The 14,657-nt window shown below is 35.5% G+C and overlaps 1 protein-coding gene across 13 annotated transcripts in view; it reads left to right on the forward strand.

Moving 5' to 3' along the window:
- The first annotated feature begins 781 nt into the window (after nt 1-781).
- Nucleotides 782-14,657, forward strand: part of LOC138703364 (pecanex-like protein 1) — a 255,059-nt gene continuing 241,183 nt past the window's right edge. For 11 of the 13 annotated variants that reach the window (XM_069831164.1, XM_069831168.1, XM_069831171.1 and 8 more), the window contains exons 1-2: nt 783-1,073; nt 1,375-1,568. In XM_069831164.1, the coding sequence (XP_069687265.1) occupies nt 921-1,073; nt 1,375-1,568 (347 nt within the window). In that variant the 5' untranslated portion in view covers nt 783-920. Of the gene's footprint in view, nt 1,074-1,374; nt 1,569-14,657 lie in introns of all 13 variants that reach the window. The other 2 variants (XR_011333137.1, XR_011333138.1) reach the window with 1 other exon arrangement.

The raw sequence follows: 14,657 nt of genomic DNA on the forward strand, positions 1-14,657 counted from the left end.
TCCAGTCAGTACGATTATTTAGTCCTGACAGTTGCCAGAGATGTGCGCCTGGGTCAGGCGAGTCCATTTAGTTATGCCAAGGGGTGTTTGGGTTAGTCACTCGCTTGCCTTCAAAGCGATTGGATGTCATGCGTGCGATAGAGCGGTATGTTTCTAGTACAATTAAGCTGTGCTGCATTCCTTTACCGACCGCTCGCCCTTATATCTACTCCGGAGCTCTCCCCACTACTCCTATTACTCCCTCTCTTTCGCGTTGCTGAGCTGTCAGGACTAAATACTCGGTCTGTACTAAACGAAATAATTGAATACCAGTGAACGGCTTCCCGTCAGCTTCGTTCACGTTCGTAAAATGGCGGGAACCAGTTCATTTCCACATTAAAAACATTTTGGAGCAGTCTTTGAGACCGCACCTCTGTATTTGAGGTTAAAGAAGGCTGCCATTCACTTTGCATTTCACTAAAGGTTTTGTTGAAAAATCTGTGAAAGGACAAAAAAAAGGAGATCTGCCTAATTTTTCGAGTTTCAGAAGTAAACCAGTAATTTCTATTAAAAAAAAAAACATTATTGCAAATTCAGTACACCTGGCAACACTGCGGCAGAATCTGATCGAAATAAAAAAAAAAGCAGTGATTCTACGACAGTCGAATTATTTCGTATATCGAATGGCTTGTATGCCATCTATGAAGTATTATCCAAACTTCATCAAGACGCCAAATTTTAAGCGAAGAAAATTACGGTCAAAGTAGGGTGTGACAAGACTTTGGATTGGGTGAGACTTTCCCCACGTGACAGTACAGATTTCAAAATGGCTGCCTTTAAAGGCATCGATTGTATAATAGCTCTCAATATTCGTTTTAAGTTTTCTGTATTTTAATCCGTACGATAGACTAAAATGCACTTTAAAATGAAAACACACCACAATGGGGTCACAAACGCTTGAAATTTTACGTCAAGGCGTCTGGGCTTCGCTCACAGGAGGCTGGTTTTATGACCCTCACCAAGATATTTTCTGCAACACATTTCACCTGTACATTTGGCTATTTCTCTTATGTCTGCCATTCACAATATATTTGGTAAGTGACAGTCTTTTATTTACTGTTTGTAATAAGAAGTTTGGTAAATTCTGTTGCTTCTGTTCAAGAACTAGCATAATCAAGAAGTCTTGTAAAGAAACTGAAAGAGGTCAAAGTCCTTTTCCTGATTTATGAGTTGATCAGTGAAATAATTAATGTTATTGTGGTATTAAAATTAAATTGTTCTTTAATTTAGTTATATTCTGATAGTAGCCTAATTGCCTTGTTTAGTGAAAATGTTTATGACTAGAATGTTTGCATCATAAAATAGGCTACAACAAGCTCATAATTTTCTTTTTAGTACTTTCCTCCAACATTTTTCGTTTGGGGTGTGTACTGTGCAACTGTGGCACTACTTTTTGCAATTCTGAAGTTGGCAAATTTTGGTCTGCATCACATGTATGATACATCAGAGTGCATTCAAGAAGTTAGTGAGGATGACCGTCCAGAAAGTGAGAAGAGAAGACAACTGCAACAGGGCCGCAAACAGAGAAGGTATTTATTTATATGTGTTGATTTCAGTTGTATATTTAGCTTTCATTCCTCATAGTTTGGATTACAGAGTTCCAGGCTGAATTTCCATTTATACTCAAAAGAATAAACTTCAGTTTTCGGAATACTTTAGTACCTATAGGATAATATCGTTGTGTAACTATTTATGATAAAATTACAGTTTATGTTCCTAAATAGGCGTTATTTGACGTCACTGAATGGTGCTGGTATTTAAATTCTAGAATATTCAAATACGCCTATTAGAATAAGGCCGAAGTTAAATGGACTTTTGAATATTAACATTTTAAACTCATAACCTGAATTTATTAGGAATATAAGACAAGTGAGTTATTTACGGTTAGGATAATTTGTTTCAGCGAAAGTATCTGATTAGACATTTGAAGATGAAATTTATAAAGCTTATTAATTAGTTACAATATTTGTTTTTAGGTTAACGTAAGATTTGTCAGTTTGACATGTAATGTAGCGTAGGCTACATCGCAATGTTAGAAACTCAGATATTATATTTAATTTTAAATTATATCCATGCATTGCCCTTTACAAATTAGGCCTACCAAATTGTGACCCGTTAATTGGAGTTCATCTTACTTGAGAGTTCTTTGTTTTGATATCCTATATCTGGAAGGACAAAGTAACAAACACTGTCATAGGTTAAGTTGTGAGATACACGTTGATCTCAAGTGTTTACTTGCGCTCATACTTAGCTACATACCGTATTTGTCGATGTGTAAGATGCATTTTTTCACCCTCAGAATAGGTATTCACATTAGGATGCGTTTTATATAACTAAGGTACAACCGTGTGTACTCCCTTCGGTACTTTTTCTCCCCTGCCACACTCAAAGTGAAGCTGATACAGCAGAAACGCACAGTGGAGACAAAAAGTTGCTAAAACTATAAGTAATTATCTTATTATATCACCTTTATTGATGTTTAAGTATTAATACGTGTATTTACTTTTAATTGCATAGATAATAGAGAACTACTAGTAGGTTATAAAACCAGTTTTAATTTAGTGAGGGAGACAAAAATCTGACGACAGTGATATGAGTGAATTTGCAGGCTTTATTATTATTATTATTATTATTATTATTATTATTATTATTATTATACTGGTATCATCATCATCATATGTTTATCTTTCAATTTTAGTTTTTTTTTTTTTTTTTTAATAAAACTGTTTTAATTTTTGGGATGTGTGTGTCTTTTATACTGACAAATATAGTATCTTTTCCTATAAGATGTCTTTTTCCTCATGCCGTAGTCCAATCAGCTGTTGACTTCTCAGTAAACGTCACTGGGGTAGGCATATTTTGTGAGATTTGTAGTTGGCAAAGTTCTTATGAGGCAGGTTTCTTTCGAATGCTTTGACTACCCTTAACATTCTAATTTTACTTTCTTTTCTTTATTAATTTCCCTCCCCCTCTTATCTCAAAGTGATCCTATGAATAGTCTATTAAGTAAAACAATAAATAGTCTCAGATATTCATGTTGAGAAATCTTGCTTCAAAGAAAGGTTACAGTGTTTTTTTGTGTTAGATTACTATTCTGTTATTGATTAAATTTTGTAACAAGCACTATGTAGTGTGAGGTGTGCTGTAGTATCATGGTTAAGGTGTAATACTGCAAGCTGGGAGGTCGTGGATTCGTTTTCTGCTGGGGTCATTGATTTTCTTCACTGATATAATTCTTCTGGTCCCAAGGTTTGTTCACCCCCTAACAGAAATGACTACCAGGTGTATTTCCTTGGGATAAAGTCAGCGGGCATGTAGGGCTGACATCCCTAATGCAATGAATGCTGATTGTACAGGTGGTAGCCTTAATCTTTTGCACTCTCTGGATCTCAGTGGCTTATACTGAGGTTAACTTTTGACTATGTGATGTAGTGATATAGCAGCTCATCACCCAATCATATGATTCACAAACAACTTACATATATATATATATATATAGATATCTGGGCTTATAACTGAATTACTCACTTCCCAGTATTAGGTTAATAAATATGTTTACTTGGCCTTTCAAGTTGGTAGGGCGTGTAGCTAACAACCCCATCAAAATATTCAGAAACCATTTATCATACCTGGCGGAACTAGTAGGGGCAAACAGAAGTGGAGGTACATGTTGAAAGAGACTGAGGCTCAATTTGGATTGTAATGTTATGGATGGATGGATGGATAAGTATTATGAACAATATATGGGGAACAAATGGATAATTCGAACTCCTACAGCAACTTCAGCTATGCTAGCCACTGGTCACCAGTTGTACCGAGCCTTGTCGAAAGAGAATCTGGTCATCGGGCTGTACCATGTCATATCAAACAAAAGAGATTCGAAATTTTGCTAGTAAAATTCGTGACTATATTCTGTAAGAATTCACTGCACTAGTGAAGTATGTGATGGAGTATAATAGCGGGTTTTTGAATATACTAAAAGAAAATGCACGTTTTTGAAGATTTCATAACATGTTATCGTAGCAAAATGAAGGAGAAAATTAATGGTCGAAGAAATATTATTGAATTCTATTAATTTGAGAAATGGAAATATTATATAAAAGGGATAATGAACCTAATATTCACTTGTGTCATTTTTGCGCGAAACACTTGTCACTAATCTATCTCCTATCAAACCCTACCTAATTTTGTTTCTGACTGTAGACCTACTTGTTACTAATCGATTTCCTCATCAAATCTTACCTAACCTTATCACTAACAGTGCATGTAATTGACACTAATATATATCTCCTCATCAAACCCTACTTAACCTTGTTGCTAACAGTGACATAGCTCTCAGTAATGTTAAGAATGATGGAGGGAGAGAGAAAAAATCTGATTTCTCCTGTTAACGACGTCCGAGGTAAACTTCGTGGACATATGTTGGCAACATTGTGTACTTAGTTCTACTTGTTTATCATCGCATTGGCATGTCTCAAAGTTGTTGTACCTAATTCTCCACTTTGGTAATATATGGTAGACCTACAGTGAAAATAAAAATACAGATGTTACAGCTTTCTTTACATGTCGTACAGGGTTGTCCTCTGTGACATCTACCACCATCCTTACTTCAGGCTTTCCTTGGAAGTTTCTTGTGGTCCATGCTCAGAATTTAACCAAACCATTGTAGCCTAATATGTTCTCTTCTTTGTGTTGTAACAAATATTGGTGAGAAACTGTTTTCTTAAGATGCAATATGGAGTTTGAACTTAAAAATTATGTGATTTATATAATTTTTTCATGGATAGTCTACACAACTTTTTCAAATAAAGGGATGTATGTAATGATTGTAACAATATTTTTACTTTGAGATAATTATTTCATGATGGAAACAGAAGTTCTTTGTTTCTTGTAAACAAATATGTATATATCTGTTGTTTTTGTCCAAATTTTTTGGTGTTATTATTTTGGCGAAAGAAAAAAAATGGACTGTCTGTTAACGTGAATTCTTTCCTGTGCGTTCTTCTGAGTAATTCATTTGTTGTGGCGTGATCAAGTCATCTCTTTAATTTCCCACTACAGTCCAGCAATTTCTTCATTTTTCGGCTTGTCTCTGTTATGTCCTTCACAAGTCAGCAGATGCTCTTCATTGAGTAGATTATCTTCTGTTCCGAAATTTTGTCTTGTCCTGTATTTCGTTTGCTAAATCTATGTAGAAATTTGACTGTTGTCATTTGAAGATGTGCAACTGCAATAATTCGTGGAAGCTATATTTTCGTACTTTTTTTTCCCTTTAATGTTTGCTGTAGCCTATTTCTTTATTTGCATAGTTGTGGCACATTGTTTTGATCAGTTTTATGTTCTATTGATTTGTTGAGTGTTGGTGTCATTCCCATTGCTCCCTTTTTGGTTAAGGTGTCTGTAACTTCATTTCCCAGTAATCTTAGTAGCTTAGGTCTCAACATTTTAATTAATGTTTTTATTTAATGGCTTTTTATGATGTGTAATGAGGACTTCATTTATAAATCTTGACCTGCCATGTGGTCTTTTATGTTTTGGATACTAAGCGTGCCACAGTCAGTGATGCCTGTACTTCAACTTCACTTTCCTTTTCTCTGTTGTCCTACATTTCATGTCTGAACCTGTTTCCTGACAGTCTTACAGGAGTATACATTCATTTGCGAGGATGGTTGGACAGGTGACTCTAGAGCAAAGCAGTTTTTCTGTGTGAATGTTATTTCAAATATGAATCAGCTTGTATGCATCTGCAATTTATTCAAACATTAAATTTTCTTGATCAATTGTTTCCTTCCTGAACTGAAATTCACGATATCATGCAAAACTTTGAATCTACTGTTTTAGTGCAAAACTAAAAACATGAGCGAAAATGTATAGTTTTGGCAGAAGAAATATTAGACGAAATTGGCGCAAATTTAGAGTGTACATCAACTACAAAGTTTACAAAACAAATCTGACACATTGAAAGTACTAAAGGAAAGCATTAGAAATGATATCAGAAATATTGCAGTGGCTAAACTTAATTGTGTCAATCAGAAAGGGTTTTCCTTATTCAATGCCTGTTTAGCCGTGGAAGGACAACATTTCTACCATCATCTTCTATAAGATAAGATTTTATACAAGTTTTAGGAAGCTGAGTTGAAGTATAGGTGCTGCTGACTGTGGCATGATAGTAGTCAAGACATAAAACACTGCTTGAGTGGACAAGGTTTTTAAATAAAACCCTGTATTATCATAGTTCCACGCCATAGCGTTATGGTGTGAGGCATCATGCCTGGACTTACATTACAGAATGAGTGTTGCTTTGGGCTCTCATGGGGAAAGAATTTTCTCATGAAATTTCGGCCAGTGTATGGGACCTGTGCTGACCCAGCATCATGATAAATTTGGAGAGCTGTGATAGGTAGCGAAATCTGGTTTCGAAAACCAGTTATAATGGCTGGGGTTGTAGTCATGCTGATCACACACATTACTTCCATACTGGATGGATGGATGAATGGTTCACTTCTGCTGAGGCATGTGGACGTGAGACCAGCAGCCGGCATGAATTATTAATATTATTGTAGTTGGTCATTGCTTTATAGCTGGCCTGGAGTCAATATTTTTTTTCTCTTATTGGTAGACGTAGTAGCTCGCCTCTATATCTGTTAAAGGATACAGGCATGGATAAATATATAATAGGATGCGAAACTGCGGTCAGCACCATCTGGCAGCAGGGGGCTCAAATAAGATGATCAGCGCCCGATGTCGTAGGTGGTGAACATTAGAACTGTGTGTTGATTACGTTACCCAGAGTTCTCTATTTATCCGTTCGTTCGAGATGTTGCTCGAGAAGACAAGATGGCAGCCAGAAACTTGCTAATAAGTGGACATAAAGTGATATTATGTGTGTATATAAGCAAGTGTATGTTAAACAGTGATGTTTATGGACGTTGTAAAAATAGTGTTGCTGAATGTATTGTAAAATAATAGTAATATAATAAATTGAACTATGTAAGTAGTTTTTGCACACTTTTCCATTGCGCAGTATACTAAATACCCAAAGAGTACAATCCCAATTATCTAACTTTTGCTTTATTTTCTGTCTCTGTCTGGTTATATTTTAATTGGGTAGTGTAAAATAGATCGTCTCTTTTATCTTCCTGTTGGCTCCGGTAAGAATTTTCAGTGGAAGATGCTGTGAGGAATGTAAATGTAAATGTTTTATTTTAAATTGGGTTAGTTTAAGAATAGGGTTGAGGGTGGGACAGAGGGATTCTTTCTGCATAGTGTAACATTTTCGTCACCAGGTGCGCTGCTAAATGCATGGAGTAATTAGTTTTTATTTTTGCTACTTGGTGCGCTGCTAGATGTAATAAGTTCTCCGCCCAACAGGTTGGCAGCAAGATCAATTTCTACATTAGCGCCTCTAGCATGTGTTACGCGAAACTCAGTAAGTTTTGCATCCTATTATATATTTATCCATGATACATGTATCCCCTGGATAATGCAAAATGAGTTACAATATTGGAATGCTTCCCAGTATATGCCAGAAGTAAAATGAAGCAGAAAGTAACTATTTATATTTCGTGCTGTTACAGAAAATAGGGAGCTCTTATGTTATTGTACTTTGTAGACATAGTGCTTCTTTAATATTTCCTTTCATTTAAATTGGTGATTGTTAATAAAACATTTTACATAATATTTGATACTCGCAGTAATTAATTTTGGTGTATCTGCTAGAAATTGCCCACATTTGAAATTAATTTTAATGCATTTGTTTCAATTAGAATGTGTTGTATTTCAAATTTATTTGATCAGCATTTCACCATTCCTTACAAATGCAGTATACAAGTACAATTTTTTGTTCAGTCAAGCAATTCTGACTATTTTAAGGATGACAGACTTGTGTTGGCATCTGTCACATGTTACTGCTAACGTGCTTTGTATAAATACATCCAAATATTATGTACAACAATTTGTGTTGTAGTTTATTAAAAACTTAAATTGTATAAATCAGCATATTTAGTACTACAGTTATATTCCCGTTTTACTGATTTACATATGTTAGGTTGGTGCATAATTCTACAGTGGTTTTTCTTAAGTTTATTAAATGCATCAGATACGCATAAGAGAGAAGTAATCATCAACAATATATTCTCCTTCACTATTTACAACAGTCTGCCAACGCTGAGTAGTTTTTTGATTCCATGCCTGTAGAAATTGTGTGATTTTGAGTTAAAGAAGTTGTCAAGCCATGTTTAGAGCGCATTTTCATCTGGAAAGGAAGTTCCTTGAAGGTTGTTCGATAGAGAGCGGAAAAGATGAAAATCTGAGAGTGCAAGATCAGGTGAATAAGGTGGGTGCAGAATGACTTCCCAACCCAACTCCTGGAAGTGTTTTGTGTAAGGTTAACAGAGTGGCGGTATTATCGTGGAGTAGCATCACTTCACACAGTCTTGTTGGTCCTTTTTCTTGGATTGCACGTACAAGACGTCTCACTTGGTGGCAGTAAATGTCGGGAGTGATGGTTACACTTCGGGAAAGCAATTCGTAGTACAGCACACCCTCGCAGTTCCACCAGATGCATAACATTATCTTTTGTGGATGTGCACTGGCCTTTGTACTGGGAGTTGCTTTTTTGTTTGGGCTCATCCATTCCTTTATTTTCCTTATGTTAGCATAAAGACACCATTTCTCGTCAACAGTGATGATATTGGATAGGAATGTTCGGTGTTCACGAGTCAATCAATGACGAGCAAGCAAAGATGCACATATGGCACATGCTGATTTTTGTGGTTTTGGCTTAGAGCATACAGTACCCATACATCTGATTTTTTAACTTTGCCCATTGAATGCAAATGTCGCACAATAGTGGAATGGTCACAGTTCATCACATTTGCCAGTTCTCGGGTACATTGACATGGGCCATTGTGGATTAATGTGTTTAAACGATCTTCATAAAACCCCGAAGATCTTCTTGAACATGGAATGTTACTAATGTCAAAACGACCCTCCTTAAAACGAGAAAATCATTTTCTTGCCATGCTCTCTCCGTACACAGTGCAAATGTTTCTGGTTGCCTCCGCTCCTTTCACTCTTCTATTGAACTCAAAAAGAAGAATATGTTGGAAATGTTCTACTTTCTCCACTTGACACTCCATTTTTTAGCGTCCATGGCTCCACTCACTATCTGCAAAAATGAAAACTTCAATATGTAAACTCAAGCACAACAATTGAACTTCAAATAAAAAATGACAATCAATAAATACACCCATAGTAACTGGAGTACCAACACACAGAACAAAAATGCTATGAACTTATGCACCAACACAATATTAACAGTTGAAGAGAATTTAAGATATTTTAAGATGATGTTTGTACATCCAGATCTTCCGGGAAATGAAAGCATAAAATTCTGGTGTTTGTTTCGAATAACTGAATTTTTATAGGCTAATAAAGTCTGAAGAAAGAAAAAAGATTGAATATCATACACAATGAAGTTGAAAAATAAAGATTTTGGAATTAACTGGGAACATAATACCCATGTGTTTAGGGGAATTAAAGTAAATAAAGGCTATTATTTTGGAAACATAAAAAAGCTACTGTGAGAGAATAATATTGATACAGATGATATAGGGAGGGAGAATGGCAGACACACAGACTGTGAGATTACAAACTAGATTGTGTTCAATGTGGAGATCCAGGATGAGGAGTTTCAATGTTCAGGAAGTTCTTTGTTAGATTGTAATTGTTTATTTTTACATAATTATCTACTGGCTTTTTGTATATGCTAGTGAGTAATTGAGGATAAAAAACATAATGGTATATTGATAAGAGAGAAGATTAGAGTACTGTATATGCCTGTTTCCTGTTATGATGGCATTGTTTAAGACACTGCTGAGGATCTTGTAGATGAAATAGACAAGACTAACATAATGAGAAATGTGGACAACTAAATTAAAAATATGTATTAGGCTAATGAAAGAAGAGATAACTGTTAATGAGCTCATGTCAGAATCTGCCCGCAAACTGTCAGGGTTGGCATGATTAGCTCCGACCCAAAAAACCCGTGGGTTTTTGACTGAGAGTGTTTTTTTTTTAATTTACATAAAAAGGTATTCTAATAAAGCTGCAAGTGATATAAAATCATCCTTTATTAACAATTCCAATCATTTTTATTATTTTATACTGTGCAAATCATTATTAAGTAAGATGCCTATTCTGTAATAGTATACTTACTTAGGGCATTTAAGGAACCCGCAGGTTCATTGCTGCCCTCACATAAGCCCACCATCGGTCCCTAGCTGTGCAAGATTAAACCAGTTTCTATCATCATATCCCACCTCCCTCAAATCCATTTTAATGTTATCCTCCCATCTATGTCTCGGCCTCCTGAAAGGTCTTTTTCCCTCCGGTCTCCCAACTAACCTATAATAGTATACCGGCACCAAATTTAATTTATTATTATACGCATTTATTAAAATGCCTAAAGTAATAATTATTCTTTGTTTGATATTTAGTTGAACAATCCACCAAAAATTCTTAGAATTTACAAAGTAATAGCCAATGATAATTAAATCATATTAATGGAATAACAGATATTTAAAACAAGTTTGCAAAAAAAGTAACAAAACGTAATAGATTTTTATTTGACATACATAGGCAAAGGCAACACTTAATTTGAATATCGAAACTGTCACTAACCACTAACTAAGAGTCACCAATCCCACTCACACGAATTCTTGTCACAGTGATACCAGCAGGGCTGGGCAAAATACTGACATCCAAGTATTTCAAATACAAATACAAAATACTTCAAATAATTGTATTTGAAATACAAATACAAAATACTTTTAAAAAATTACATTTGTATTTCAGATACTCGATAAAATATATAGGCCCAAAAGAAATAAGAATATTACTGAAAATCTAAAATATTATATTAACATTAAAAGTATTTTTACCTCGAAGTTTTATATAAACACTGTAACTGAACTTCTTCCTTTTCCCAGTTTTATATAAACACTGTAACTGAACTTCTTCCTTTTCCCAGTCATATGCTACATATGAATAATTACTGCTTCCTTTGAAAACAACAAGTTCCTCAAATGTTCATAAGATAAGGATTCCCTTGCTTGTGAATGAATAAATCCTGCAAAACAGAACATTCTTTCTACAGGCGTAGAGGAACACAAACTTGTATTATATTTATAAAAGCTTGTTTCACTGGTGGGTAATTCTCTAGAGTGCACAGGGTTGTCCCTTTGACATTGAAGAATTGTATGAGCTCATACTCCGCAGCAGACAAGTTCTTTTCTTTTTGCTTTTCAAAGTCTGTTGTACTTGAGTTGAAAACATAAAAAATGGTTTTCATCATCTTCATCGTCTGAACTGACCAAAGATGTAGCAGACAACTCTCAGCTGATTTCACAACACATATTCTGTGTCCTCTTCTTATCACTTAGTATGGAAATGTCAGATAGCCATCTTATCTTCAATGATGCGGTGGAGCAAGCTGCGAAAATAGCTCAATTTTCTTCTGGGATCAGATTAAACATCACTTTAAATCTTGATGAAAGTGAACTTATTAGGATTGGAGTTACTTGGAATAGATGGCATAGATTACTAGGTAACAGAATATGTAATCTGTTTTTAAGGGAAATTAATGTGGACAAAAGTTGGCTGTAATAGCACTTCTTCTCATTTGCATTAAATTAAGGGTACGGCAATGGGTTTCAGAACTGCACAATATTCTTCAAGGTACTGGAACTCAACATCTTTGAAGGTTGGCAATCCCAGTTTTTCCCATATACTGTTTATATCATGTTTGAATTGCAATATTTGAGAGACTGAGTCACAAAGAGAATTCCATCGAGTTGGGCAGTGAAACTTTAATGAATATTTCAAGACATCTGATATAATTTCTGAGTATTTGAGTCTCCTAGACACATTCCATAATGCTAAACATTTAGCAAGTGTTGGGTGATGGATCCTTGATGCTATTGGAGATTTCTTCATGGCATTAAGGAAATCAGTTATGGCAAGAAAACTAAGTGTATGGCTAGCACAACTGAAATAGGTAGGCAAATAAGACAAAAATTCATTCTTCAAATCGAAATCCAAAAGTTGAAGAACAAGAAGAAGAAAAAAGTATTTTGAGTATTTGAAATACAAAATACATAAATTTTATGTATTTAAATACAAAATACTTTCGAAAATCCTTACAAATTACAAAATACAAAATACAAATGTATTTGAAATACATGAACTATCACTATCTACTCCAGATTGGAGTTATTCAATTTTTTGATGATCTTTTATTCAAGCTTTTACAACCTTACATTTGCATGGGTCCTGCACTGTGGCATCGTGGTCTAAGGCATCCTGCCTAAGACTCATGTTACGGAATGTGTGGTGGTTCGAGTTCTCATGAGGGAAGAAATTTTCTCATGAAATTATGTATGGGACCGGTGTCCACCCAGCATCGTGATGCACTTGGGAAGCTATGATCGGTAGCGAAATCCAGTTGCAAAAGCCAGGTATAATGACTAGGGGAATCATCGTGCTAACCACATGATACCTCCTTTCTGGTTGGATGATCTTGGATGGTCGCCCACCTCTGCTTTGGCATGTGAACGTGAGGCCAGTAGCCGGCTGGTTGGTCTGGGCCCTTCAAGGGCTATGATGCCACGGATAATTTATTTTTATTTTACATTTGCATGGGCATTTAATTTTTTTGTATTTGTCTGTCTGCCATGAAGATATATTTGCACAGTTTGAGGTGAGGTTTCGACATGAGTTCATTAATAGTTCCTTTATTGAGTATAACTTTTGATATGAGTTTATTAATATTTTCGACTTCAAGAACCAATAGCTTTGGAGTGACTTGTATCCATAGTAAACAAGTAGGAAGACAACCCTTGATATTCGAATATAGAGGGCGAAATTTAAATACACGTAAACGATGATGATGATAATAATAATAATAATAATAATAATAATAATAATAATAATAATAATCATGATTATTGATTAGGTATCAGATGAACCAACTATAGTTAAAATATGCATGTAAATATGCAATTAGAACCAAAGAAATATGCACTTAAATGTGTCATTAAAACTAATAAAAATGTTGCTTATTTAATATGAATTCCAATTCATATTGGCAGTATTTCCGAGCTGTCACTTTGCAACTGGAACTTATAGTGGCCTTCACACCTAGGCCTACACCCACACTGATAGTTTGCTTCTAAGCTGATTCAGATAATAAATACATGCCAGAGTGGTGATACAATATCCATCCTATGTTTTTTGTATGATCTCAGAAACTGGATGTTACTGAAAGGCAGTGTGTTAAAATATGTATGATATGTTCATATACAGAGTGGAAGTGAAATAACCCTGCAGATTGAAAGGAGTGATAGGGTACAACGAATCATAATCAGTAGCCCTGCAGCCTGGGTTGAGCCTCAGCTTCTTTCAGGATCCTTCGCCATGAGTCCCTATCCTTGGCCACTGTCCACCAGTTCTTAACTTCAAGCTTTCTGATGTCTTTCATGATACAGTCCTCCCACCGAAGTCTAGGTCGTCCAGCTCTCCTCTTCCCTTCAACCCTGTACTCTATAACTCTCTTCAATATCTCATTCTCTTCCATCCTCTTGACATGTCCTGCCCATCTTAGTCTGGAGACTCTAATTGAACATACAATGTCGGGAGATTTGTATAAGCTACATAACTCCCTGTTACTAACACTTAAAGGAATAGAAAACTTATATTATGTTTTATAATTAAATGCACGGTTAATTAGAAAGTTAAGTTCGAAATTTCAGCAGTCCGGCAACATCGCCACTAATACAGTAATCTTAAAGTAATAAAGATGTAAGAGGTCAACGAACTCAGGTCTGTCTCTATACATTAGTCACCCTCTCTTGCTATGACGTTGCAATCTGTTCACAACATTCAGTGGCTTGAAATTAGTGGTTTTTAAATTAAATTTACACGAAAACTGTCCATGCTATTGAAATACACCAGAGGTTAAATGGTTCTTTATTAGATTTTCTATCGTTATGGACTGAAGTCACGATCCTACTCGCAATAGTTACTGAATAAGAAGGTGTTAAATATTTGAGAAAGAAAAACATTTTTTTTTCTGAAAACACTATGAACTTTCCACCAATATGGTGGTGGTTGTTGTTGGTCTGAACCTCACAAGTGATACTAACATGGCACCGCTTATGAGGCAACTAGGCCAGGAGATAATGGGATAGGGTGGCCAATTTCTTTCCCCCTCCATTGCATACATCGCCGATTATCTACTTATTACACTAATTAGACTTCAGGTGCATACAAACAATTGTTTTTCCTCTGACACATATCGTTAAGTGAGATGTACTGCCTGATAATACAGGGTGACCAGCCAGGACTAGATTCCTAACCGCACTCACGGCGGCTGATTCATATGTAATGGTGCTACCATATGCACTTTTGCAGTTAGTATTGCATAATGATGTACTTACCAAATTCACAATTCATGTTCGAACTGACATCCTTGTGATATCTGGCAGGTTGCACGTCTCCTGAAGACATGTTCAGCAACTTGTCACACTTCGTTCTCCAAAATGGCTCGAATTTATGTC

This window comes from Periplaneta americana, chromosome 7 (assembly GCF_040183065.1).
Source record: "Periplaneta americana isolate PAMFEO1 chromosome 7, P.americana_PAMFEO1_priV1, whole genome shotgun sequence".
In the NCBI taxonomy this organism is placed as follows: domain Eukaryota; kingdom Metazoa; phylum Arthropoda; class Insecta; order Blattodea; family Blattidae; genus Periplaneta; species Periplaneta americana.